This window comes from Rasamsonia byssochlamydoides (genome assembly GCF_041956645.1).
Source record: "Rasamsonia byssochlamydoides strain NRRL 3658 unplaced genomic scaffold VTN77scaffold_28, whole genome shotgun sequence".
Taxonomy (NCBI): domain Eukaryota; kingdom Fungi; phylum Ascomycota; class Eurotiomycetes; order Eurotiales; family Trichocomaceae; genus Rasamsonia; species Rasamsonia byssochlamydoides.
In genome coordinates this window covers 198,605-225,968 of record NW_027192411.1, presented here as the reverse complement: position 1 = coordinate 225,968, position 27,364 = coordinate 198,605, and the positions used below count along the sequence as shown (strand labels likewise).

At 49.6% G+C, this 27,364-nt stretch overlaps 9 protein-coding genes across 9 annotated transcripts; 4 read left to right on the top strand and 5 right to left on the bottom strand.

Moving 5' to 3' along the window:
* Positions 1–3,335: 3,335 nt before the first annotated feature.
* VTN77DRAFT_3939 (uncharacterized protein) lies at positions 3,336–5,330 on the top strand (the record flags this gene model as incomplete). Its single annotated transcript, XM_069419942.1, has 6 exons — positions 3,336–3,412; positions 3,477–3,494; positions 3,546–3,670; positions 3,775–4,769; positions 4,832–4,968; positions 5,033–5,330. 6 exons carry the CDS (start codon positions 3,336–3,338, stop codon positions 5,328–5,330), a joined length of 1,650 nt encoding a protein of 549 aa, XP_069278057.1.
* Positions 5,331–7,165: 1,835 nt separating this feature from the next.
* Positions 7,166–9,115, top strand: VTN77DRAFT_3938 (uncharacterized protein; the record flags this gene model as incomplete). Its single annotated transcript, XM_069419941.1, has 4 exons — positions 7,166–7,404; positions 7,469–7,780; positions 7,843–8,434; positions 8,501–9,115. 4 exons carry the CDS (start codon positions 7,166–7,168, stop codon positions 9,113–9,115), a joined length of 1,758 nt encoding a protein of 585 aa, XP_069278056.1.
* A 2,210-nt stretch (positions 9,116–11,325) lies between these two features.
* Positions 11,326–12,899, bottom strand: VTN77DRAFT_3937 (uncharacterized protein; the record flags this gene model as incomplete). Its single annotated transcript, XM_069419940.1, has 5 exons — positions 11,326–11,343; positions 11,402–12,328; positions 12,606–12,698; positions 12,780–12,812; positions 12,897–12,899. 5 exons carry the CDS (start codon positions 12,897–12,899, stop codon positions 11,326–11,328), a joined length of 1,074 nt encoding a protein of 357 aa, XP_069278055.1.
* A 3,648-nt stretch (positions 12,900–16,547) lies between these two features.
* On the bottom strand, positions 16,548–18,933 carry VTN77DRAFT_3936 (uncharacterized protein; the record flags this gene model as incomplete). Its single annotated transcript, XM_069419939.1, has 2 exons — positions 16,548–17,240; positions 17,296–18,933. 2 exons carry the CDS (start codon positions 18,931–18,933, stop codon positions 16,548–16,550), a joined length of 2,331 nt encoding a protein of 776 aa, XP_069278054.1.
* Positions 18,934–19,468: 535 nt separating this feature from the next.
* On the top strand, positions 19,469–20,375 carry VTN77DRAFT_3935 (uncharacterized protein; the record flags this gene model as incomplete). The annotated part of the gene is made up of 5 exons (XM_069419938.1): positions 19,469–19,555; positions 19,621–20,024; positions 20,080–20,159; positions 20,216–20,246; positions 20,312–20,375. The coding sequence occupies 5 exons, from the start codon at positions 19,469–19,471 to the stop codon at positions 20,373–20,375; spliced, it is 666 nt and encodes a 221-aa protein (XP_069278053.1).
* An 877-nt stretch (positions 20,376–21,252) lies between these two features.
* Positions 21,253–22,720, bottom strand: VTN77DRAFT_3934 (uncharacterized protein; the record flags this gene model as incomplete). The annotated part of the gene is made up of 3 exons (XM_069419937.1): positions 21,253–22,004; positions 22,088–22,625; positions 22,694–22,720. 3 exons carry the CDS (start codon positions 22,718–22,720, stop codon positions 21,253–21,255), a joined length of 1,317 nt encoding a protein of 438 aa, XP_069278052.1.
* Positions 22,721–23,079: 359 nt separating this feature from the next.
* VTN77DRAFT_3933 (uncharacterized protein) lies at positions 23,080–24,525 on the top strand (the record flags this gene model as incomplete). Its single annotated transcript, XM_069419936.1, has 1 exon — positions 23,080–24,525. One exon carries the CDS (start codon positions 23,080–23,082, stop codon positions 24,523–24,525), a length of 1,446 nt encoding a protein of 481 aa, XP_069278051.1.
* An 825-nt stretch (positions 24,526–25,350) lies between these two features.
* Positions 25,351–25,998, bottom strand: VTN77DRAFT_3932 (uncharacterized protein; the record flags this gene model as incomplete). Its single annotated transcript, XM_069419935.1, has 1 exon — positions 25,351–25,998. One exon carries the CDS (start codon positions 25,996–25,998, stop codon positions 25,351–25,353), a length of 648 nt encoding a protein of 215 aa, XP_069278050.1.
* Positions 25,999–26,643: 645 nt separating this feature from the next.
* On the bottom strand, positions 26,644–27,308 carry VTN77DRAFT_3931 (uncharacterized protein; the record flags this gene model as incomplete). Its single annotated transcript, XM_069419934.1, has 3 exons — positions 26,644–26,973; positions 27,036–27,189; positions 27,259–27,308. 3 exons carry the CDS (start codon positions 27,306–27,308, stop codon positions 26,644–26,646), a joined length of 534 nt encoding a protein of 177 aa, XP_069278049.1.
* Between the last annotated feature and the right edge of the window lie 56 nt (positions 27,309–27,364).

The window sequence follows — 27,364 nt, the reverse complement described above, 5'->3', positions numbered from 1 at the left end:
GCGGGTGGTGACGACACTCGGAAACAGACCAGTGGCGGTTGGCAGACATCTTCGAATGGCTGGCAGACGGCCAACAACGGCGGTGGTGATAATGGACACTCGAGCGGTGCTCAGGAGTCGGAGTGGTAGGTGGATGTGTCTGTTGTCCAAGACGACACTATCACCATCACCCATCAACCACTATCCCGTGCGATGACTATTTCTTTCATTGATTCCTAGGTGTTGCGTCGGCCTTTCTTTCTTCCTTCTACCTACGAAGGAAGTTAAAAGAAAAGTGCGGACATGTCACCGAAGAACCAGACAGACGAGACGATTTTTGTACTCCCAGATCAGATCAGATGTTATTGACAGTCTGTCGTTTTTCCTGTATGTAATGTACTACTACTTGACTTGTACTGTACTATGTACATCGGATAGTTGGTCGAGCATAGCAGTCAGTCAATCAAAAACAATCCTAATAATCCTAGATCAGTGATCAATGGTGCGATTGAAACAGATCAGTTACTGTTGACAAAGGCAGTACGAGTATAGAACTGGAGCACGTTTTTTTTTTTTAAATTCATCTCATATTCATCTCATTCCCCTCCACCAGACAATACAAGTTCATTATGACTCCGTATTCCAGGGGGATTAATATTCTTCGGAATGAACACAACTGACTCTGAACTCAGCTCATGGATCATGATGAGATGGATCTCCGGTCAGCATGCTCCACCATACCTAATTAGTGTCCCAAACAAATTAGGTAGGATCAAACCTTAGCTACGCTGTACGAAGCCCTGGAGTACCTAGGTAGGTACCTAGATAGGTAAGGCACATCCTGCAGATCAGGTACAGAGTACGGAGGAGATACCTGATAGGGTAGATGTGGGTTCTGTTCTAACTTCTACCTTGGCCTGTCTGGTGGGAACAGTGGAGATTAAGAATGCCGATAAAACTTGCCTTATCAAGTAGGTACTGTGTACTCCGTAGGTCTGTACTCCGTACTTCTCAAACCAACCAGGCAATCGGATTTTTTTTTACCCTTCAGATTCATATCATCCTGTGGCCATGTCGTTTCAGCAAACACTTAGGTTGAGGCATAGACGTATATGATCCATGGAAAGGCCATACGCTTCGTAACTGGGTACCTACCTAGGTACCGCTCCCCCACTCCCGCAGGGCCAACCATGATGATGATCAGCCTTACAGTGGTTGGGATTAGTCACTAAATATCGCCGACAGTGCTTCACTTCACCGCTTGCATGATATGTTGCCATAGCTGCGCTCGTTGCAAACATGCTTCTAGAAAGGATTTGGAATGCATGGTATCGGCGTGTCCAAGTCAGGAAAGACAGTAAGACTAGCTGCGTATGCTAAGTTTGTCCTCATCGTTTCATCGGCTGTGAATTGACGCCCGATCTGATCGAATCGACTCGCTTTGTCTGTGCGGGAAATTTTGCGGAGACGGTACCGACTCCACCGCATTGCCCCAGAGTCAAGACACGGATTTCCTGAATAGGCAGTTCCGAGAAAGGCGCTTGGCAACGACGGCGTGTGCCACGCGTGGAGATCTGCCGAGCGACCGTCACAAATCACGGCTTCCGAATCCGTCCAGCATCCAATCTACGGAGTTTACTCCGCACACTGTCTGATGTCGTGCAGGCTGTTGGCTTGTGTGCGGAGTACTGTGGACGCAACATCTCCTCATCGGTGGGTGTTTATCGATAGGTCGGATTTACCAACATCCGGGGTAGGCCACCGCTCTGGCGGTCACAGCCTCACTTGCAGTCAATGTCATCAGTGAATGGAGAACTCAAAAGTTTTGCGATTTCCCGGTGTGTATGAATCGATTGCTCTTTAATGTTGTACTCGGGATCGATCGGGATCGATCGGGATCGTTAAGTCAGACCATCAGGCTCTTAGAGGCTACAGACACTCTTACCGTCGCCGAAGTTGCCTGCCATACGCCGGTCATTGTCCGATTGCCTCTTGTGAAGACGGACGCCAAGCAATCAGGAATGCAGATTGTCACTCCGTCTTCCTCACTGGATTTAGGAGAATTACGACTCTGCCAATGACTTGTTGTTGCCGCCAGCTGCCTCTCCACAGCGCCCGGTGCCGCACCGCACAGGCGCCGCCGACTTGGTCCAATGCAACATGCGCCGAAAGGTTCAGCCATGCAACGAGAAACGTGCCTGACAACTTCGTGGGCGGTCTGCGATTGGCTTCGAAGATGGAGCTCTGATGATACCAGCGATATCGTTTGTCGTCACGGCTCAAGAAGCGGCAAAGCAGACGCAGAGAAGTCCTCATTGTTAGTCAATTGATTCCATGTTGAATTGGTAGGTAGTGTACATACATTATAATGTTACCTAGGTAGGCAGGTACGAGTAGTTAAGCTCGCTGCCTGAGGCCTGTGGAGTAGTCGGGCTATGTCTATGCCGAATTGGCCGGGAAAGAGTCCGTTACAAGTTAGTGCTATGGAGCAAGGCGAAGAAAACTGGAGTCCCCGATAATTCTCCATACTTACTGCCCCAGACCAGCCAGGCTTCATCAGTTCATGGCCTGTGTTCAGCCCCTCTTCTCCGCGACTCCCCTGCCATGCGACATATCTGCGTTCCTCCCCCAGATCCAATGGAGGCAGCATTCAGACTGCTTGTTAGTGATGTCAGAAAACACGCCACAAACAAACGTTTTGCGCGAGGTCCGGGTTCACCAGAAGAGGTTAATCGCTGAGCGCGCAATGCACGATGCCGTCATCGGTGGAGACTGCTGTTGTTTTTTCCCGGCCTTCTCTCCACACTCATCTTATTCCTGCCCCGAACTGTCTCCATTCAACGACAATTCGACTCATGCAAGAAATTGCACCACTAACAACGCTCCTCTCAACCTACTAACCGCGCTGGAACCCCACCCTCTCCGTGTGTTTCGAGGTACTCCGTACGTGCGGCGGTCAACCTGGGGGCAGGCATGGCGAAGTCGCAAACATCCTCGGGCGACGGGCCTCTCACTCCACATCCGGGGATTCTTTGACATGGTATGCTCGCTACCTTCCAAGGTTGCAATAACGTCTCACACGCTAATCACTCAGATGCGTTACCCACAGACAGCTTCGGGGCAAACTTTTAAAAAGACTAGACACCCCGGTTCGTGATGGAGCTGGTTTTCCCTCCTTTCCCTCTTGCATGTGCGTTGCGGGCGTACGGACTTAGAGGAGGTTCATTCCCCCAAGAGAACCGTAACAGGGCTCCTTTCGCATCTGTTCATTCTCAGCCTCTGCGAGGAGCTTCACCCAGGTAACCTGGGTATCGTCCGCTGGTCAGGACAGAGGAAATATCCTTCAATCCGCCATCATGGCTCCCTCCTATCTTGGGCTTCGTGGGACGAAGCTCAACATCGCCATCGGTGTGATCGCCGGTCTGGACTTTTTGTACGTTCTTAACTGAGAAGAAACGAAACAAGATATGTTTAGCTAACCAATGCGGTCTCCTCAGGCTTTTCGGTTATGACCAGTATGGCAGTCTAGACAAATCGTTTCTACGGACTTACTAACTCTGATCCAGGGGTGTCATGGGAGGTCTCTTGACCTTGGATTCCTTTATTAAAACGTTCCCCCAAATCGATACCTCGTCCGACGCATACAAGGCCCTCTCCCAAGCACAGCAGCATCACCAATCTACTATCCAAGGTGAGTCAACAAAAAAAAATAGACCAGGAAATCGCACGACAAGAGGAAAAAAGAAAGATAAAAAAAAATGAAAAAAAAAATGAATCTGTATTGACTTCGCGCAGGTATCTCCGTCGCTTCGTACAATGTCGGCTGTTTCATCGGTTCTATCGCGTGTATCTTCCTCGGTGATAGACTCGGCCGTCGCAAGACCATCTTTCTGGGCTCTGCCATTATGGTTGTGGGAGCTACCCTTCAGACTACGGCGTTCACTTTGTCACACTTCATCGTCGGCCGTATCGTCACGGGGATTGGCAACGGTTTGAACACGTCGACTGTCCCGACTTGGCAGTCCGAGTGCTCCAAGTCCCACCGTCGCGGTCCGCTCGTCATGGTAGAAGGCGCTTTGATTACGGGCGGTATCTGTATCAGTTACTGGCTGGACCTGGCATTCTCCTTCCTCGACCCGAACACGGTCTCCTGGCGGTTCCCCATCGCGTTCCAGATCGTTTTCGCGGTCATCATTTTGGCTTTTGTGATGCTTCTCCCCGAGTCGCCTCGCTGGCTGATTCTAAAGGGCCGTGAGGACGAGGCGATTTCCGTGCTGGAGGCGCTGCTGGATCTTCCCGCTGATGACCCTCTGGTCGTGAACGAGTTCGCGGCGATCAAGGACACGGTTCTGGAAATGCAGTCTGCTGGCTACAAGGATCTCTTCACGATGGGCGAAGATCGCCACTTCCACCGGGTGGTGCTCGCCTACGTCAACCAGATGTTCCAGCAAATCTCCGGAATCAATCTCATCACCTACTATGCCGCCACCATATACCAGAACAGCATCCACTTGTCTGGATTGGTGTCTCGTATCCTGGCGGCCTGCAACGGCACCGAATACTTCATCGCGTCCTGGCTGCCCGTCTTCATCTGCGAAAAGGTTGGCCGTCGACCCCTGATGCTGTTCGGTGCCGCTGGTCAGTCTCTCTCGATGATCGTCTTAGCTATTACCACTAGCTTCCAGGGACAGAGCGGCCCCGGCATTGTGGCCGCAGTTTTCCTGTTCGTTTTTAACACTTTCTTTGCCTGGGGTTGGCTGGGCATGACCTGGCTGTATCCGGCCGAGATCGTACGTGGAACCCGCATCCTTCAGAATGATCGATCCCCGACGCTGACTTGGCCGCGTCACAGGTTCCTCTTCGTATCCGTGCTCCGGCCAACGCTCTGTCTACGTCGGCCAACTGGGCCTTCAACTTCATGGTCGTCATGATCACGCCGGTGGCTTTCAGCTCGATCGGTTACAAGACGTATATAATCTTTGCCGCTATGTGAGTGCCTTTCATCTTCGATCGGGCCGTCCTGTTTGGCTAATCTGTCCGTTTAATTCTCCAGCAACGCGGCCATCTTCCCTGTCGTGTACTTCTTTTACCCGGAGACGGCGTACCGCTCCCTGGAGGAGATGGACATCATCTTCCGCAAGACCAAGTCGATCTCCTCGGTGGTCCAGGTGGCCCGAGAGGAGCCTCGTTGGTACGGCAAGAACGGTGAGCTGCTTATCGACTATGCCCACACCGAGGAGCACCTGCGTCGTGCCAGCCATGTCTCTCACGAGAAGACTACTGTGAGCAACAAAGACCACGCGAACCCAGACTACCATTTGGAGAATGGTAACGCTTCGGAGTCCAGCTAGATTAGATCTTTTGTTGCACGAGGCCACCGCCGTGATCTCCGCGAATCTGCTGGTCTTTTTTTTTTCATCCGTTTTCTTTATTATAGGCATGGCTCGGTCAATTTTGTCTTTTCTCCCTGCACTGAAAGCTCAGCGGGATCTTGTAGCGCTAGATGGGGGTTTTGTTTATGCAGGTTTGCGGATGATTTATTGGCGGTTTGCCATTGCCAGCGCATGTACTTCGATTCTTTCTTTGCCATATACCCACATGATTTGAGATATCTTGCTGCCTAAGCAGCATCGGTTCTAGAAATCAACTACTTCGGAAGACGTGAGATCTGCTACTTTCACCAAGCTCACAGATGCGCTTTGACGCAGGATATTCTGGTATCGTCTCACCGAGTCGCTAGCATTCGGACGTGAGTGGTTTATTCTCCCGAAGGAAAGGTTTATGACTTGTCTAGACTCTAGACTCTGTATGTTTCCGATGCTCTCCGGGTGTCGGCATAGAATCACCTCGGCTGCAGACTGTCGGACAGACGACCGTCTCCGGTCCGAATTCGCGGAGGACGGTCCGTCCTGTGGAAGTCGACTGAAGAGTCAGTGACCGGACAAACCATAGAAAATGTTCGAATAAGTGAGACGATAGTTGTCACGATACGCATGATAATGACACAGGGAGGAGGTATGTACATAGAAGGATAGATAGACAGTGGCTAGACAGAAAGTGGCATTACTATTATTAATATTCTCGGAACGAATCTCTTGTCGTTGTACCACCAGCAATGCCACCTGTGTAAAGATACTGTATTACTCTGTGCTGTGTACTGTGGAACACCGAATCTCATCGAGTACTCTCTACCATCATCATCATCAGGTGCTGACAGCCGTAGTGTACTCCGTACAGTCGGAAAGATCAGACAGCCATGTGACACCCTTCATTTTTCTTTGTCCCCGTCAGAAAAGAGGAAATGGAGACTTTCGTACGACGTGACACACTGCCTATTTGTAAGAGATTTGTGTCTGTGTGTCTGTGTCAAATACCTATCTGGACATTTCTGACAAATAATGAGTTGGCATGCGCAGGTTCCCGAAGAGGGAGGTGGGGGGTAGGTTAAAAAAGACTCCAAAGTGATCGTCACTTCACACCTTTCTACGGAGTATCTATCATTTTTTTTTCTTTGTCTGAGCTGAACGGACTAGACTAGACAAACGAATAGATGAAGCCAGGTTAAAGTTTCCTCCCGCCGTTATTCGCTGCTCCCCGAGTCAGTCGGTCGTCTACTTATAGTATGGACTGACTGCAAGTGGTCAATTAAATACCCCATCGCATTTGCATTGCACGAACGCCCATGGTAGTGGTCAGCTAACTAAACTAAGTACCAGTCGGGTTGTTTGGTGGTCATCATCTGGAGAAATTACATAATTGAGCGGCGTGGCTCTTTTTCTTTCTCTGCTGTCCCTTTTCTATTTTTTTTATTTCTTGTCTTTGCATTTTTTTTTGTTGCTGGTGCGGCAGTGACTCACTGTTGAATTGACTTTGATATACCGAGATTGTGGGGTGAAAAGAAAAAAAGCTTATCATATCAGATCGAAAAGTGAATGCGGGATACCCTATCAATCTAGGTACCAACCTGGCGGAATCAGTCTCCAATTCTCCAGTTGTTACTTTTCTTTCGTCGAGTCACAAGTCTGAATTGGAAAGAATCTGCTGCCTGCCTGCCTACCAGCATTGACACAACACCTCAATTGAACGACTACTGGTTGATTCGACGCATACCATTCTTCCATCACGGTGGGACCTCCTCAGGAGGACCTCCGAGTGGGACTGATTCAGATTCTGATTCAGATTCACCATGGCGGATCATACTGTCCAAACCGAAGTACCTGTACCTATACCTGTCTCTCTTCCTGTCAAGGACGGGACCTTGAACGCCGTCCAGGAAACCAGTCGCGATACGACTCGAGACTTTTCCAGCGACCTTGACCTTGCTCTGGACCTTGGCCTGGATCGGCCAGGAAGAAATGACAACGACGGGCGTGATGTCGAGAATGGCCGGGAACCAGACCTGGCTACCATCAGCCGCATTTACCGGTGTGTTGTCATTATTATATATAGAAAGAATTCTTTCTAGTGACGAAGGCTGACTCTTTCCCAGCAAACTCGATCGACGCATCATCCCCGCCTTCTGGGTGCTCTACTTCCTCTGCTCCGCCGTCCGGTCGAACGTCGGCCTGGCCCAGACCATGAACGCGGACGTCCACCACGACCTGGGCTCGGTGCTGAATCTCACGCCGCACCAGATCTCCACCGGCCTGGCCCTGTTCTACGTCTGCTATGTCATCTTTGACTTCCCGTCCAATCTGATCATGACGCGGATGAGTCCGCATGTCTGGATGAGCCGCATCGTCATCAGCGTCGGCATCATCGGCAGCTGTCTGGCGGCGATGAAGGCTGCGTGGAGTTTCTAGTCTGTCAATCTTCTTGTTTCATTCTTTTCCGGTCATTCTTGCTGACTATGTGTTTGTACAGTCTTCTCCGTTTGCTCCTCGGCATCGTGATTGCCGGCATGTGGCCCGGGATGACATACTACCTGTCGCTATTCTACCCTCCCTCTCGAATGGGGAAGCGCATCGGGCAGTACTTCACAGCTGCCCAAGTCTCTGCCGCGGTGGTCGGCTTGGTCTCTGCGGGATTCCAGAAAATGGACGGCGACTGCGGCCTGGTCGGGTTCCAGTGGATGTTCCTGGTCTACGGCATCATCACCATTCTGCTCGGGATCGCCCTGCTCTGGTGGCTCCCTGACCGTGTCACTCCACCGGGGGAGACGGTTCCCCCGAGGAAATATCTCTGGTGGCTGCCGCGAAGCCCCCCGGCGCTGACAGGCCGAGACGCGGAGATACATCACCACGATCTGCGACGTGTCTATCACAGGTCGTCGTGGACGCTGCGGGACCTGGTCCGCGTAATGCTGGACTGGCGACTGTGGCCGCTGCTGATCATGTACTTTGGCGTCGTGGGAGTTGGGAACAGCACCGAGTACTACGGCACCGTCATCATCGAGGCGACGAACCCGTCGCTAAGCGACATTGACCTGAGTCTGCTCTTTGCTCCGATATGGATTGTAAGTTCGCCTTAGACTTTTCATCCATTTCTTCTCTGTCTTGAAGCTGACCTTTTTCTGTTACAGATGGACCTGATCGCCATCCTCCTCGTGACCTCATTATCGGACCGATTCCATCGCCATCGCGCCCTCTTCTTCTCCATCCCAACCTGTCTGCAGATCCTAGGCCTGCTACTGACGACCTACGCGGGGACAGAGTCCAACCCCTGGCCGCGGTACGGCGGCCTGCTCATCGTCGGGTTCGGGCTAGGCCCAACGGTGCCCATCACCATGGCCTGGACGACAGAGATCTTCCAGCCGCGACACGGCGAGGTCGGGGTAGCAGCGGCGTCGGCGCTGGTGTCCGGGTTAGGCAACCTGGGCAGCATCCTGACGACGTACGCGCTGTACGCGGGCTGGCCAAGTGACTACGAGGCGCCCGGCCGGCAGAAATACCGCAAGAGCAACCTTGTCATGGTGGGCATCCTGTGCGCCAGCGTCCTGGCGGCGGTTATCATGCACCTGCTGCTGCACTTCTTCGATCGGCCGGCGCAAGTTAGCAGTGGTCGCAACTACAATGGTGATAACAATGGTGATAACAATGGTGAGATCCTCGACGGCGCCGCAAAGAGAGAAGCTGAACAGAGAGGTCTAGATGGGTTGTTCACGTTGCCGTGGAGGAAGAAGAGATCTTCGTCGTGATGATATAGTACTTTTCTGGGAAAACATCAGAAGTAATGACGAAAGTGATGAGAAAGCATATTTGAACTATCACTACACGAGAGAAAAATACTGAGAGAGATAGATATCTAGATTAGGTACCTTACTTCCAGACTTTTCCAAAAGAAAATACAGTGATCGATCATAAATAGAGCACAGATGATTTGAACAAACAAATGAAAGTGACAAGCATGAGCACGAGCATGAGCATGAGCGTCATTTTAACTATGGCTAGATGAACAAACAAAACAAACAAAACGCAGGGAAGAAGAGAGAGAGAGAGATCTAGAATAGATATCTTACCTATAGACTTTTTTTTAAAAAAAAAAAAGGAGAAAAAAAATACAGATATAGAGATAATCTATAGATTATAGATATGGAAAATGAATAAATAAATAAATAAATAAATAATAGGATTTCTCTGAAGGTACTTATTTCCTTAATGCCCAAAGGCCCTGCACGGTAAGGTGGTTTGGGGCGAGGAAAAGGTCTAGAATGGTCAAAGATGAGTTTAGAGACTAGATAGGGGCTGTGGCCCATGATTCGGGGTCTGTCATAGCCGAAAGGCTCGGTATGGACGTTAAACTTGATTAATAATAATAATAATAATAATAAGACTTTCCTAAGAAAAAAAAAAGAGAAAAAAAATACAGAGATTATATAGAGAGAGAGAGCATAGATAATTTTAACAAACAAACGAATGAAATGAACGAACCATTGAAAGGGATTTCTCGAGAAGTACTGTACATACATACTTAGGTACATACTCACCTACTTGATGATTATGATGATCTAGCTGACTTATCTATGTATGTATGTACTAGTATGTACATGCCGCTATGCAGGGTTCCTTCCTTACTCATCTACTGTACAAATAAAATAATGCATAGTACAGTACGTAAGTTATATCGAAGGAAGAAGCAAACAGCGATAAATGACAAAGACTGATAATCAATTACTCGAATTTATTTCTTGACTGGCTGAGTAGACCTCTTCCTCCCTACCTACCTAGGTAGGTAGCTTGACAAGACTTTATTTATTTATTTATTTATTTACATTATTTTATTTATTTATCTATAAAGATAATGAATGAAAAGAACGAAATGAACAAAATACTCCGGTACACATGTATGGGACCATTAGTAAGTTTTAGCGTGGCAATATTATAACTTCCACACAACACCATCAGCTTAAAAGCTATTAAAATACAGTTTTTTTTTGAGTGCATTTCCTTGAATTCCAATAAAAAAATAATATTAAATATCAACTTTTTAGAACATTTTGTTGTTTTGTTGTGAGGTTTTTTGCACCTAGTAAAAACCCCTGTCAGTCTGTACTAATGTTCTTTCTGGGGATACCTGAGTAATAGTTGAAAAAAAAAAGATCAGGAAAAGAAATCAATCATATGAATTCTATTCTATCTACCTAATCTATCTGTCTAGGCTGATTGGCCGAGAATAATAATAATAATAATGAAAGACAGGGTCAGGTCGATATTATTCAACCCCTTCCCTCCTCCAGTTCTTTTCTGTTGTTCTTTCTCGGATTAGATATAGATATACGAACTGCCGTAGCTTTTGTTTTTTTCGTTTTCTTATGTCGAAGTTTTGACGGGATAGCCTTGCTGGAATGAATGGACTGAAACTGAACGAACGAAGTGAACAAATGAATTGCATGATGGGATAGGATTCTCCAGTCACACATCAATCATAATTATATTTTATTACTCCTGAGTGACGTTTCTCGATAACTATGAATTCAAAGGTTAATGCTTGGATCATCAATCGATTAATCTGATCCACTTAGGTAGATACATATCTATGCCAACGATATCTTATCTTACTCATAGAGAATACGGGCTCAGTTTGAAGGTGCATCGTCAACGAAACTAATCAATTCCGAAACCAGGCTATCTATGCTATGGCATTACAGACATAAAAGCAAAAAAAAAAACCGGACGAACAGCGAGAAGAACCGAGTCTCGGCAGCAGACGGAGCGGACGAGCACTAAAGAAAAATAAAATCCCACAGGGATATATCATAATCGTAAAGAAAGTAAAAATAAAAAGGGAAAAAATCTCTCTACTCGCTGCTGTATCGATCCTCTTTGTTCTACTCCCAGTAGAGACGCCGGAGGGTATATGGATTGGGGTTAAGTCATTTTTGTTTTAAAGATATGACATTCGAACCATTTAAGCACCACCGCAGAGCTGCAGACAGTCAGTATGATGCAATCAGAATATCTCTCGTTAGTGAGGTGGTGCTTACAGTCTCAACAATGATACCAGTGACCTGGTAAGGATCAGCATTGCTGGCCGGTCGTCGGTCCTCAAAGTAGCCCTTGCCATCCTTGGCCACCTGGCGGGGAATACGAATGCTGCCACCACGGTCCGCAACACCGTACGTGAACTTGTCGATCGAGCCAGTCTCGTGACGGCCAGTGAGACGCTCCTCGTTACCCTCACCATAAACAGCAATGTGCTCGTGGTGGCGGGCCTCCAGCTTCTTCATGGCAGCCTCGATGGCCTTGAGACCACCCTCTGCACGCATCTCCGCCGTCGACACGTTGGTGTGCAGACCGGCACCGTTCCAGTCGCCGGGGATCGGCTTGGGAGCGAACGAGATCTTGACACCGAATTCCTCGGCAACACGGTGGAGAATGAAACGAGACATCCAGAGCTGGTCGCCCATCTCAATGCCCTCGCACGGGCCGACCTGGTACTCCCACTGGGCCGGCATCACCTCAGCGTTGATACCGGAGATCTTGATACCCGCGTACAGGCAGGCCTTGTAGTGAGCCTCGACAATGTCACGGCAGTGGACCTTGCCGGTACCCACACCGCAGTAGTAAGGGCCCTGAGGACCCGGGTAACCGCCCTTGGGCCAGCCATAGGGCCAGCCGTCGGGGCCCAGGAGGGTGTATTCCTGCTCCAGACCGAACCAGAACTGGTGCTTGGCGTGGGTCTCCATCAGCTTGGCAGCCTCGTGGCGGTAGTTGAACTTGTTGGGAGTGCCATCCGAGTCCCAGGTCTCGCAGAGGACGAGGATGTTGTCACCCTTGCGGAAAGGGTCCGGGAAGATGGCAACGGGGCGGATGTAGACATCGGAGTTGTCACCGGGGGCTTGGCCAGTGGAGGAACCGTCAAAGTTCCATTCGGGGAGCTCATCGACGGACTTGACAGGGCCGTTGAGGGTCTGCCAGAGAAGTATGACGTTAGCTGGTGTGTTTCACAGGTGAAATGAGGCCAAGAGATATGGTCACGTAGCCAAGACACCGGAGACAGCGTAGCAGGGGCCTCCCCCTGCCATTGCAAAGCTTATCGGAAGGGAAGACATAGCGGGAGGAAGAGTAGAGATAAGAGAACACGCCAACTGCAAGGACCCGGCCACGATTGGTCTGAGTCGGGGCTTGACATGCAATCTCTCACCCTGGGAGGCACGTGTTGGTGACATGTCTGACAAGTAGACCTACCTTGGTCTTGGAGCGCACACCACCGACGGCATCAATCCAGACATATTCGGCCATGACCTTGCCCTTCTGGTCAAGGCTCATGTATTTCATGAGCTATCGCCAGTCAGTATCATATTAGACCATCAGATCGCTTCCTCAACCGGATCCGGCCGAGGAGAAGGGAACGCAACGCACGTTTTCCGTGTTGGATTTGGTGGCAGAGTCAACCTGCGCAATTGGACGTCAGCAAAGTGATCACACGGTGAAAATGGCAGCAGTCACGATGATATGGGAGAGAATCTCGAAACCTACCATTTTGACGGTGTCTGTGTGTGATGCAGATACTTCTGATAAGAATCGAAGTGGGCTGGAGCGACGTCCTCGATCGCAGCAGACAGATGATGAGTCAATGAAAGAAGGCACCTGGAGGGAGAAGAAGGCCAGGCAGGACTCCGTCGAGCGGATATAAATAAAGTATGGGGGAGGAAAGGCGGAAGCGAGCAGAGAATTGGGAAAAAGAAAAAGGGAAATTTTGGAGGGGAAGCAGGCTTGATGAATGAGGGATGAGCAGGGCCCGAGTGGGGGGAGGCACCGGCACTAGAAGAGCGCCGTATCTTTTTTAAACGCAGGCGTTTCGGGGCTAGTCCCCGGCAACGGTAAGTCAAAAGAGTTCGTTATGATCATTTCTACCCAACAAGAGGTCTTGTATGAGACATTATCATCATTCTTAGGTTGGAGACTGCCGGAGCAACTGTTGGTATGCTCTGTCTACTTTTCTACAATCTTCGTTTTTCTGAAACAAAGGTCTATGTTCGAAGTCTTCCCTGCTCATTGTCTCCTGATGTACTCCGTACTCCGTACTGTCGGTGGCGCTGGCACTACGACATCGCCAGTGAAGACGATCTCTCCCGACGAAAAGAACTCTGGAGTCCGGGGCCGCGTGAGGGGGTGCTTGTGGTGGCCACACAGATCAATGTGATTGTCATGCCGTTTACCTTATTATCATGACTCGATAGTGACAGTCAGAGAATCTGGCAGTCGTGTAATTTCATTACTAGGCGCCCAATGGTCCGCCGATAGCGCTTGGCTTGGCTGCCCAAGGGACGGGCGAAACAATTTCCGGAAACTGCTAATTGCAGGAGCCTCTTCTATCGGATGAGACGCCTTCCTCCGCGGTCGTTCCTGCGTGAGTCCCCCACGTTGGTCTCCAGTTTCTTCACTAGGCACGGAGCACTATATCGGCTATGCAGTGCTAGTAGCATCTACAGACGTCTGTTAAATGAAACCATCAGAATGCCTTACCTCAGGTGTCATCGAAACTGTCACCCCGCCCTCATATTCTGTCGCGTGGTACAGCGTCTCGTACGGTGAGGGTCGGCTTTCTGGAAGCCTGGATGACTCCACCTCCTCCCTGATTGGTCAGTGGCTTACTCCGTACTCATGCTGCTGTTCTATACCCGGACCTCAGAAACAATTCCGGAAATAGAATACTTGACACATAGATTCGGGATGTGTTCAACAGAGTGGCGGCAGAATTCTTCTGTCTGAAGTGGCGAGCTCGGATGATCTCGTATGTACTTGTCCATCTGCCGTCATTTTGCCGGGAATACCTACGTAACGACCAAGGCAGTGGCGAGTCGCCCCGACACCGGCGGGACCAGCGCTCACGGAACAGGCAGGCACGGTTCGACACGATAATTCGGCGTGGCTGTCGTTCGTCCTTGGCGTCCGATCTGGGAGAGCCAGCCACACAGTGGAGCTGTTGGGAGCTGCGCCTCAAGTGTTTCAAACAGACCGCCATCAGAGTACAGTTATATGCCTTTATATGCCTCATACAATGTATGTACATGTACTCCGTACTGTACGTATAAGTGTCTTACATTCCGTGGGGAAGAACACATAAATCGCGCAGTCCGCATCAGAATAGAATCAGCTGGATGCTTCTAAATTCTAATAATTCTTTTGAGTCGTAGTCGTGGTCTGGAATGGAGAAGATGCTCTTGCCTGGTTGGGTTAGGGCCATGCCTGCCATAATTAGCAGTACCTGGTTAGTACCTAGGTAGGTAATAGCCTATGGTCGGAGTTGGCAGGCAACTGCAACTGCAACACGCGACTCGTGACTCGTTTCCGTTCACCGCACCGACGGAAGTAGCTAGGATCATCGGAATGACTCCCAATTACCTTCATACATACTCCGTACCATCTGCATGACTTGCAAAAGGCAGAAGAATTCAGCCAAAAAAAAAAGACGCAGATTCCTCCGCTGAATACGGAATAATCTGAGCCTGGTGATTCGGTGTGCATCAATCAATCAACCCCGGTTGCCGCGGCACTTGTCGCACCACACCGATCGGCCATCCTTGCAGGCCGCACAGCACCGGCGCAAAGCCAAGACCAGGTTCCTTATCGCTGCCCGCTCATTGGTCGGTCTGATCTCGATGACACATTGTGCTGACTGACGTCGGGCCGATCTGACTGCCTAAAGAGAAAAAAAAACCAGAGAGGAAGAGAAGAGAATGAAGAGAGTACGGAGGTGAGTGAGTAGTATCAATTGGCACTTATTATTGTAGGCTGTGTATGTATCCGGTACTCTCGTTCATGCCACTGTTAGAGAAGTGCTGTGTAGGAGTACGAGACTGGTGTTCTTGATGAGTAGCGGTGAACTGGAAATATATATAAACTAGGATGCACATACTATTACCTAGACCTTGTAGAGAGTCACCTTCTAAAATGGCTCGTAGAGATCACATTGACGGGTTTGAATCGATCAAACGATATAAATCGAGACACTCATTGTTATCACCATCGGATTCGAGATGAAAAGAAAAGAACATACAAGAATACACAGTGAGTGTGGGATCTGCGCGATTTGCGATTGCTCTCTTATCTTTGGATCAGTTCGTTCAGTTCCAGTTAATTCTAGCAATGCAGTTCGTTTCATTTATGGCCACGATTATTGGGCCTTGCCCGAAAAATACCTAGGTATGCAAGGACGCTATGAGAATCGGGTCGATCAGAAAGATATCACTTCATAGAATGTACGGAGGATGTATGTATGTATGTACAGGATACAGGACATGCAGATTGTAGAGCGATGTGCCATGCACGCTCAGTACATTCCTGCAAGGATGCAGCGGGGAAAAATAAACCAAGCGAGAGAGAACGCCCACAGTCTGTAAAGACAGATAGAATAGATAAACAGTAGTTTGGGGCAGTGCTACGACACCAGCTATGCAAGGGAGATGGATAACATGGTATCGTACCTAGTACGTGGCAAGTGGTACACACGTCTACATCATATGAATGAGGTAGGTATAAGGACGGATGACACGAACTTCTCTGCTATCTGGATATGTCCAAGTAAAATGACAGCAGAGTCATGCAAAGACGCAGATGGGTGACAAACAAGATACCAAGGACGGCGTGATATAGAATCATAAGGTCGACATCTCATAATGTGGGACCCATAGCCTGTCCCTGACTGACCGATACCTGGCTCGAGCGCTGGTCTTGTCCCTGGCATAGGGCTGATTGGTACATCTTACCCCTGATGATCGCCTTCCGGGATCGACCGTCGCGGCCCGGACACGCCGGCGGGACCCCAGACGTTGACTAGTTAAATAGGCTGTCATGTCGTGGACTTATCGATATGTATGTCGTCTGCAGGCTGTCCGATCACGTCAGCCAGGTTCGCAACCTGGAAGCAGGTGAATTCATTTCCCCGTCCAATAGTAATAGCTGTAGGATCGTGGGAGCCATGCAGCTCGGATCATGGCAGCTTCGAACTCCACCGTTCCCGGGTCTGATAAGCTAGTATCAACCCCAGACACGGGTCAGATCCACGAATTTCAAGGTTCTCGATCATGTCTTGTCTAAAACAACAGATGTGATTGGCAATGGGGCATGAAACACGCGAACAGACAGTGGCTAGGCGGTAATAACTGTCACCCTGAGAATTGCTTTTCATGCACGATGCTTCTTCTTTTGTAACTGCCCCAGCACCAATTCCACCAACATCCCAAGATCTTCGGATGTCTCGAGAACTCGACTCAGCTTGTTTTGCATTTCTCGCACCTCAGCTTTCGGTCCACCAGTGGTTTGATCATCTTGACTATCTTCACTGCTGGTAGACTCTCCGTCCACCAGCCCGGAAAGCTGGGTAACGGTGACACGGCCATTCGGCCCGATCTCGAAATTGATCGAGATTTTCTTGACATCCAAGCCGTTCGAGGATGGTTCCGAGGAACGAGACTCGGTGTCCATGACCGTGAATAGCAGCATAATGAGAGGTGCTTGTCCGATTTGCGTTCGTAGAGTTATATCGACCCTAACGTCGTCATTGAGCGGAGATGCAAAAAGAGAGCTTCTGCCAAGTGTGCCTGCGCTTTTTAGTGTATCATCCGAAAAAAGTTCCGACGCATCATGGTCTGCAGGTGCATCAAGTAGAAAGTTGAGCAGATCTTCATTGGGATCGTCGTTGCTGAGCACAGTGATATGATTATCCTTGGAACGTGAGAGCCCAGGAGCAGCGGTGTTCACATCCCTGGACGTCTCCGACTTGCGTTTTGAGGTCTGCTTGGCATCATCACCGTTATTGCTGGGAGGAGGGAAGATCTTCTGGATGAGGGTGGCGAGCAGTCCGTATTGACGAAGAATCTAAACCAACGGAATGTCAGTCAACCTGCCATGCCTCATAGGCCGGAAAACATACCGGGAAAATGTCGGCGAGTTGCCGCGGGTGTGAGAATGGGAGATCGCGCAGCGTGCGACCGGCAACGGCCTCAAACGCCTGAAACGTATAGGTATGATGCTTTCGAACCGGCTGGCCATTCGAATCGAAGACCAACACCGACTTTCTGCGTCTTCTCCCGCCAACATGCGGAGAATCCACAGGCGCTGCAGAACCCTCATCTGCGGCGCTTGTCCACCCGGGCACCAGCAACCCATCATAAGTCACCGGCTTAAATTCTTGAGGCAACTGCAGTCCCAAATGTCGATAGATATCCGAAGCTGCTAAGATCGGGACGTCGACAGGAGGCTCCAACCTGGCAACAAAACGACGGTTAGGTGTCCCCGATCCTACCATACCCGAGTCCACGGCCATAGGGTCAGCCTGGTTGCCATTGACGGATGAAACCAACGTCGGCAGGGGGTCGACCCAGTTAACAAGCATAATATCCGACTCCGAAGAGCCGTTCGAGGAGGATGGCGCATTGGCGTTCACTGCTGTCAATACTTCTTCTCCTACCCAATCCTTCGACACGCGAAGGGACGGAAATCCTGCCTCGCACTCAATCGTAACACTTCGCAGCTTTAGGCGGTCTTCTGAGTTGTCTTCTAAGGCATCTTGGCGGCCTTGGTCGACAGCATCCGAAGGAAGTTGCTTGTGCTTCGAATCCAGGAGCCGATGTTGCTCCACCCAGTATTCTAAACCCATTCCAACCCGTCCACCTTTGTGCATAGTAGGCCGCCCGATCGATCCCCTGCACAGATGCTCATACGTTCCTTGATACATCCCACGCTTGCTTTCTTCTTCCCATATCCTTCGAAGACTCTCATAGAGACCCTCCACGGCTTCAAAGCAGTTGACTTCCTGACTGAGTTTATCAAGCCTCGCCAACCTTTCAAGGTTCGCATGGAAGCCACTTAACGATTTCCAGACTCCACGTTCCCGTTCCTCTGGCGACAGGACTAAGTCTCGTTTTAAGACGGCAGTAGCGTCATCCCGTCGTTCGCCCTCTTGCGCGTCCGGAGTGGCGTATTTGAGACTCACATCCTTGACGTTGTCTTCACCCGGATAGAATTCTATTTCGAGGTCCACGGAGTTGCCAGCGATGCTGAGACTGTGTTCTTGCCATATTGATTCGAAGCCTTCTAGTTGACCCAGCCGCTCGACAGCTTCTCTGCTCACGCCCCTGCCTGCAACGCGCGTACGAAGAAGCTGAACCACTTCCTCGATATTCTTTCTCCTCTCTTCGTTAGGGTCACGTGGACCTCCCAGCCCGAGAGCTTGCATCCCTAAAGCGTGGATGTCACCTTCATTCATACCAGGACCCACAAGACCATCTTGGACTGCAGGAGATGGGCTGATCCCTGCAAAAGCACCGAGAGCTAGAAGAGCCGAAGGTGAAGCGTCGTCTAGAGAAGCATTTGCAGCGAGCGGAGTAGCATATTGATGGGAAGAGGCACTTGTCTGCTGACCGTGCCCATGTCCAGAAGCAGACGGGGTCTTGATTGATGGAGACTTATGTGACAGAGGCCGACCCATAGGGACTGCAGAAGGGTGTGGTGACGAAGTAAGGTGCGTGGGAGTCGCCCCAGGGTTGGGCTTGGAGGATGGAGTTGCCATGGTATTGGTCCTTCAGGTGTGACTAGTTGACACGAAAGAACGTCTATTCATCAGAACAATAGGGGGTATCACAAAAGCAAAAGAGCAAGAAATTCACATGTACGGAGATCGGAGCTAACTATGGGGGGATAGCTGTCAGAAAAGCCAGTACTTCTGACGTCGAGGACAGCAGCAACAGATAAGAATCCGCCTACGGCTTGCAACTGAGCTCCATATCTGATGAAACTTCACAAATGAGAGAAATGGATGGAAGCGCAAATATTATTGTGCAAAGTCCTGCAAGAACAAGTCCGCTGCTGTTTCTTTGAAATTGATTGAATGGACTTGCAGATTCATGTAGTTCTGGAGAAGCCTAGAACAAAACGCGCCTAAGCTAAGCGCGATTCAATCAGAGTTTGCTCTGTTTGTCTCCGAGCTCCACCGTGCAGCGGCGCTTCATGCATCATTACTTCACAACAGCTTCAACATACCTGGTTTTGTCTGCGTTTTGCTGAATTATTGGCGAAGGCATTATCAATCATTTACTATTGCAACAATGTTTTCACGAGGTTACCAAGCGCTAAGGGTCGCAAGATGGACTCAGGTCCGCTCTGTATCTACCCTCGAAGGACGCCCTTACATAGTAAGAACAAAACAAATCAATTTCAACTGGCTGGACAATCGCTAAGGAACAATTGTTTTTCACAGTATACATTCCCTATTCCCTCACCTTCAGGCGGCCACCTTCTATCTCTATTACCCTCCGAACCTCCAAAACCAGAACTGGCGATCGGCACAACATCGAAACTCCCGCCCACTCCAGACTCGTTCCAAGAAAACCCTTCGTTTCTGAAGATATTACAGGATGTCCTCGCCAAACATGCGCATGAGGATCCTGAAGTCAAGGCCCAAGCGCAGGTCATGATCTCTACTGCGGGCGCCAACCTGGGCTCTGGAGGAGTGTTCTTTTCGCCTCAGCGCGCCAAAAAGCGACCCGAGGGAGATTCCGCCGGAGGTGCGAGTGGTCAGGGAGGTGCCGGGTCTGGTGGAAGGGGTGGTTGGATACACGTATCGGACAGCCGGAGACCGCCAGAATATGGCCGGATTGCATGGTTGGTCATGAATCATGCAGTGTTATTGTTGCTGCTGTCGCTGACTCTATGAAAGGCCGGAGGATATTTTCGGGAGTTTGGAAGTTGACAATCAGGGAGAATTCGTTGGGAGGAATGGAAATTATCAGCCTAGCGGTAAGCCTTGGACTCCTAACAGCTCTATGGAGTCCTGCCGATCTGACGCACACTAGGGACGTACAGAATCGTAACTCGCGACGGAATGTGAGTGTCCACATACGCTTTTTAATACGCTCTTTGTCTTCTGGGCGAAAACTAATATTACACAGCCTCGGGTTAACCCCATTTTTGAGGGAGAAACTCGTGCAGAAACTCCGCGAACTTGAGCGTTAAAACCGCTATTCCTGCAGATGTACAGAAGCGTCTGTGATATTGTATTATATGAGAGCATATGGACTTCAAATTTTTGATTTAAGTGGGCTGTTGTCTAGGTGAGCAACGATCAGCCGTGCTTGCCTTTGATACTCGAACCTGACGGAGAAGCAGACCGAGTGATAACAGCATCGCTCCACGCCAGCTCCTTTGATCATTATCCGGGATTTGGTCACGATTAAATTCTCGATACCCGTCATGAAGTACTCCAGTGTATAACTATGGTTACCTATAGCTTAATTGACCCATCTCATTTTCTTCTGACGCAAGCTTCTTACCTGTTATGAGCACCACAACTCTCGATCGGCGGCATTCGCCCCTGGGAGACGATCTCGCTTGACATGGAGGGAAGCCATTTAAGAACCAACAAGTGTCAGGAAGTCATATCGCCGTGGCAGTTCTTAACCTGGGGGCAGCGACAGCGCCCATTCCTGATAAGAATGACCCCCCGTCCCTGACCACGATGGATGGGAAGCAAGCAGCGATGTTTGCGGAGATTGGAACCACCATTGTGGTACCTATGTACTACGCATTTTCCTCGTTTGGAGATGAACTCGCCGCCAATGAATTAGAGAATGAAGGCATCTATCCCGGACAAAGACCCCTGGTTTACCCAGGAATACCGGTGAAAATCATCTGAGAGACATGACCTTTGCTCCATTCAGAATGGCATCACACGTAACCTGAATGTGTACCTCATAACTGGGCTAATATACAAGTAGACGAAGGACCCGTTGTCCCCGAAAATAAAACAACGGTTAGAAAGGAAAGGGAAAAAAAAAGGTAATAATCATCAAGAGATAGCTCAAAAAGAAGACCTCTGCCGGCGACATCGCGATCACTTTTTGAAAAAAATTGTTATCGGCTGTGAACCATCGCCGCTGGCCTTCTTCTTGCCGCGGCTTTTCACAGGCGTATCATTTTTGGTAGCACTCCTCGTTTTTCTGCCCGGCGATTTTAGCTCGCTTTTGATTGGGGACGACACCGACAGTGGCTTTTCTTTCTTCTCTGGAGAAGAAGGACTGGTTATGGTCTCCATCTTTACTGCCTTTGAAGCTGTTGCTTCTGTCTCGTGTTCGGCTGTTTCTTCTGGCGAGCGTTCCCTCTTGATACCTCTCGGGGACGTCGCCTTCTGCTGGTCGACGCCTTCCTCTTTGGGCACTGGCTTAGGAGCATTGTCTTCACTCCACTCGTCGTCTTTAGTCTCTCGGAGATCGGCTTTAGCATGGATTCCCTTGGACTCAAGCTTTTCGGTAGACTCGTCTGCCTTGCCCTTCTTGCCCGCGCTGGCGAAGAAATTGGCAATATTTCCTTTCTTTTCCTTGCTATTTATCGGGAGTATAAAGTCCGGAGAATTATTTCCTACTTTCCCCACCTCCTTCGGGACTGGGTAGCATTCTAGCTCGCCCTCGTATGGCTTCAGGATGGACTGCAACTTCTCCGACCACTCCGTCCGCTGGGGATCCAGCCATGTTTTCCACGCATCGCTTCCTGGTTCAAGGATAACAGGCATCCTGTCGTGGAGGAATTTCAGATATGAATTTGAGGACGTGGTGATGATGGTGTAGGTATAGAGCTTTTCGTCAGAACCTGGCGACGTTTATACAAAAACAGTCAGCCAATTATCCTCCAGTCAGATGGAACTTTCTAAGTAACAACGGATATCGTCCAACCTTCATATGTGACGCAATCCCACAGACCCGCAAACCACATCAGATCGCCATCCTTTCGCTTGACGAAATGAGGGATCTTCTCCTTCCCACCAGGGCCCTTCTTCAGCCACTCGTAGAAACCCTGGCAGACGACGACACAGCGCTTCCGCTTCTTCATCGTCGTCCACATTCCTCGATTCTCTATCAGCGAGTCATCGCGACAATTGATCGTCCTCATCATCGATCCGTAGTCCGGCTGACGTTTCGTCCAGAACGGGATCAATCCCCATTTCATCTTTTGTAGCTTGTATTTTATTCTCTTGTCGCCATCCTCTTTATCGGCTTCGTTCCCCGCTCGGTCTTCCTCTCGAGTCTCTTCCTGCGCGTTTTCGCTCTCATTGGCGTCATCATGTCGATCGTCGTGGCCGGCGTCAGCACGATAGACCACGCCGTAATTGCCCGGAGCGAAGTTGTAGGTCTCTCTTATCTCCTCGTCATCCGGAGAGTCATCGACTTGAATTCCATGCTGCTGAAGACGATTTCTAATATAGACTAAACGCTAGCAGAGCGTGTCAGTAAGGACGCGTCAGAGGAAATCGAAGCGACTCGAATGATCACGGAACATACAACGCCTAGAGCATATCGACCACACATTTCGGAACACCTGCCGCTACATATCAAAAACGGCCATGTAAAATAAAAAAAAATATCAGCAAGAATTGTTCCAATCGCGATATTAAAATTAATGGTCATCGCGTCGTGTTAAACTTATCAGAGCTCCCCGCTGCGATTGGACCGACGTCATGCGGAGAGGAGGAGCTTGGACCAGTGAGTGATTGGTCTCTGGCCAAGTGAAAATCAGCGATTGACTTCAACTTCCATCCATTCATTCAATAAGAATCTCTCCCCCATCCACCTTGTTGTCTTCCCATGTGATTGTCAGGCTAATGGGATCAAATTCTAGTCTATGACTACCGAATAACCTGATCCTGATCCTCATCAGACCTGCCACCATGCTCAGTCGAGCGTCGAGGCGCTTCTGCGCCTTGAACGCCCCCAAGATAAGGGTTCCCCAGACCCAGATCCCTTGTCGATCATTCTTCAGTGACACATGCACACGCCCATCTCTACGCGGTAATAATAAGTACGACCGGCCACAGGCGACACAGATTTTCATTTCATATCCCCGCACACACGCCCGCTCATTGACCCATTACCAGCGTCTCCGTCTGGGGCTCCGGGAAGCCTCGAAAGGGATATGGCGCAAGAATCCGATCCTCCTCCCGCTGGCCATCATCTCGCTCATCGGAGCCGGCGCGCTGTTTACGTATATCGTCTATGTCCAGACAAAGGTGAACCAGAAGTACCACAACTTCCCGCCCAAGGTCGAGAAAGCGTTGCGGACCGCGCTCTACTACACGGAGATCGACCTCAACCCTTCCAAGGCGCTGAAATCATATGATGAAGCGCTGAGGCTCGCCTTGCAGGAAGGCATGCATCCCTACTCCGACGAAGTGTTCGGCATCAAGCTTCAGGCTTCGGCGATGTTGGAGAAGGCGGGGCTCATCAAAGGGGCTATCCGAGTTCTCGAGAAGGAGAAGGAAAAGGCATTGGCGTGGATTGAGGAAGGCAGGCGACAAAAGGATTTGAATGACCGGCAAGCGTTTATGAAGGAGAAGATCGTTGTGGCCGACCCTAACGCTGTGGACCTGCTACAGGCGGCACGAGCGCGGGAGGAGTACGAAGAGCGGCAGCGGAATAAGACATTGAGAAAGGTGATCGGGATGCAGTTGCAGATTGCGCAATTATATAAAAGTGAGCACATGCAAGATCTGAAGAAGGCGGAAGAGGCACAGGTTGCCGCGATCGAACTGTGTCTGAAGGAGATGCGAAGGCGCCAAAGTCGCGGTCTTCCGGTTGTGGTCACCTCGGAGGACGACGACTCGTGGCTGACGTTGACGGAGGTCGCGAGCGCCATGAACGATCTGGCCGAGACGTACTTCAACCAGGGGAAGACGAAGCAGGCGCTGCCGGTGTTCATGCGGGCGATTGCGATGATCCGGGAAGCCGAAGGGACAACGCCGACGTGCAAGCAAGTCGTGCTGCTTTCCAACATCGCAGCGTCGATGTACAACCACCGCCGAATACGGCCGCTGATCGGGGACACCAGCGACGAGGCAAAGCAGACGGTCGAGCAGATCGGCGACGCAACGTGCGAGTGGGCAGCGAAGGCGCTCGAGGTCGCGGCCAGGATCGAACCACCGATCCGGGACGAGACCTGCGACAGCAGCTGTGCCGCGGCCGCCTGGTATCTGGGCAGGATCGCGCAGTTCCGAGGCCGGCGGGACGAGGCCAAGGCGCGGTTTCTCGAAGCGAAGCAGTACGCCTCGGCGGTGAATTTTAAGGAGGGCCTCCAAAGGGCCGACGAGGCGCTGGCTCAGTTGGAGGAGAAGAAGTGAGGCAAGTAATTTATTTATGAGAGAGAATGAGGAAGAGAGCGAGGGCTGTTAGTTTTCTTTCCCGGTCTGGTCTGTCTGTCTCAGTTTATGGAATGATATAGACGTGTACAGTATGGAGTACAGGAAGCAATATTGATGAATGAATGTATGTATGTATGTACAGTACGATACATGAAAAGAAATTGCAATGCCACTCACTGCTCATTGTCCACTGTCCACTGTCCAGCGCTCCCTCCCCGGCTATGTTATATCAAGAACTTCGTCATTCGTCGGATCAGAGTAGATGAATTAGATGAATATCTATATCTATATCCATCTACATACAACTTGAACTGACCACCTCTTCTCTCTCTCTCTCTCTCTATATATCAACTAAATCCAACCCAACCCGTCCAGCAGTTAGGTAGACAGCTACCTAGCTACCTACCCGCCTTCCCAATTTTATATCTATATTTTATATCCATGTCTGTCTCAAGTCCTCCGCAAAGACAACACCCCCCATCCCAACACCCGATAAACAGCAATAATCCCAATCAGAATACCCACCCATTTCCCCGTCTGTGGCGAGATATCATATCCGTACGTCTTGAGGACGCCCGTCCCGCGGATGAGGCATTGAGAGGCGAGATTGATTTGGTACATGCAGTGGCATTGGGATTGTTGGGATTGCTGCGATTGGGATTGGGGTCGGGATGAGGGTTGGGATGGTGATGGCGCTGGTGCAGGACCGCAGGAGTAGATCTGGTGGGCGAATTCGTTGATCATCATGCCTTGGAAGACGTATGCCTGAAATAAAACATAATATGTCAGGGACATGGGTATAAATCAAGTTTCAACAGATCGTTTGGAGTGAAAACCACATGAGAGAAGGAGGGAAAAAAGTATGTTCACTCGATAGATTAAGGGACCGCCTACTTGATAATCAATATAATGAAACACATCCCTCCAAAAAGGATTCAGAATCGTCGGCGAAACCAAGAACCCACCCACGCTCATCCACAGGCCATTCGCAAACGCGACAAGCGCCAGGGCGATGACGAAATTGGGGAAGACGGCCGTAACGAAAACGACGAGCGATTCGGCGGCCACCAAGTCGAGAAATATCCACAGCACCCAGGTGAAGAAGGCGGGTGCGGTGGGCTGGAAGTTGGAGAGCCAGTAGGAGATGAGGGAGAAGAGGATGGATATTAGGACTGACGTGGAGAAAGCGAGGGTTAGTTGGTTGTACAGGGAGTATGCATATATATATTGATTTTTCAACATCACTAGTGCAGCTAACATAGAAATGGAAGCCCAATGATGAAATTCGATATGACAAACGGCGTCGCCCCGTAGAGACCGTTGGCTCGCTCTTTCGCGAACGTAGCTCGATCCTCCAAGAAGGCTGGCACATAGGCCACGGCCATGAAGGACATGAATGCTGAGCTGAAGAACTATACGCAGGCAAACTTCAGCAAGAGTCTTCCAGAACATAGATTCTGCAACTGAATGGCAGCCTTACAATCGCGTTGATAAACGGCTGGATATACTCCTGCGATGTGTGCAGACGCAGCCAGACCGTGCTAATCATGATGGCCAGGCCGAGGTACATGACGATGCGGATCCCGTAGGCGACGATGTCGCGATGGCTCTTGATAAAGGACCGATGGAGGAGCGACGTGATGATGCGGAGGGTCCCTGGTCGAGAGGACGATGAAAGTTCATCTGTGGATAAGAATGAGGACTTTGTCTCTCTTGTCTCCGTCGACTCGATCTGAGCGATCAGCGCAGCCCGGTCTGTTGATCCAATGGCTGGTACGTGTTCTCATAACAATCGACGCGGTACGTAGCAGCCTGCAGTGTATTGAACGTGTTATCCTTAACCAGGATATTATAGGGGAAATGTAGTTAAAAATGTAACCATAAGGTGAACTGTGAAAGTATTTTCAGTAAATCTACCATTGATCTAAATATAGATCTGCTATATATCTAAAGTATATAGAAGGTCTACCATTTGGAGAGAGTATACTCTGGTTGTACTGTATTTTCAAATCGGCATGAGCTCATATTGTATACATGGAGGCTTTGTTAGATATGTATTCTGATCATATAGCCAGATTCCTTCTTGCTTGGCATCAATTAAGTAATGTGAAATCTGAAAATGCCAATAATAAGCCTTAGAACCTCTCTTCGTCTATCGCATTCAAGGAGATCATAGGACTCCGAACGACAGAATTCAAGGTGTTCCCCTAAGAGACTGCCGCCCTTGCAAAGATTTTCCATATAAGCATGAGACAGAAATGCCTGACTAATGTGTACGATAGTCCCATCAATGCTCACGACAAATCCGGAATAATTTTCCAAAGTCGGATTTTGGTTGTAAGCTAGAATGCTTTGGACAAGGATCTGTGGAACTTCATTGGTTGCCATAGTGATGCTCGTATTCTTGTTGCAATCGTTCTTCACAACCTGATTATTATTATCTTAATATTAGTTTTTCAGATAAAAACTTAAAGAAGGCAAAACTTAACTGAGAAAGTGGTAAGTGGAAGAAAGAACTTAGTCCCATCATCATCATCTCGGCCAGGACGAGAAGTCCCGAAGAGGGCGCCTTCACATTTAAGGGTGCCTTGGACACGGAAAGCAGGAATTGTGAATCGAATCTTCGGGTAGTATAGAACTTTGCTTTAAAAAAAGAATCATCAGTGACAATGTATATCCAGGAAGGAAACAAGGAATTTAAAACAAACTAACAAGTCGTTTCCTCCTTCAATCCTGAACAGAAGATCTTCGAAAAGACTCATGAGAGCGCATGTAGATGCCGTATTATCGTCACAGTTATTATCACTGGTCTTCACCA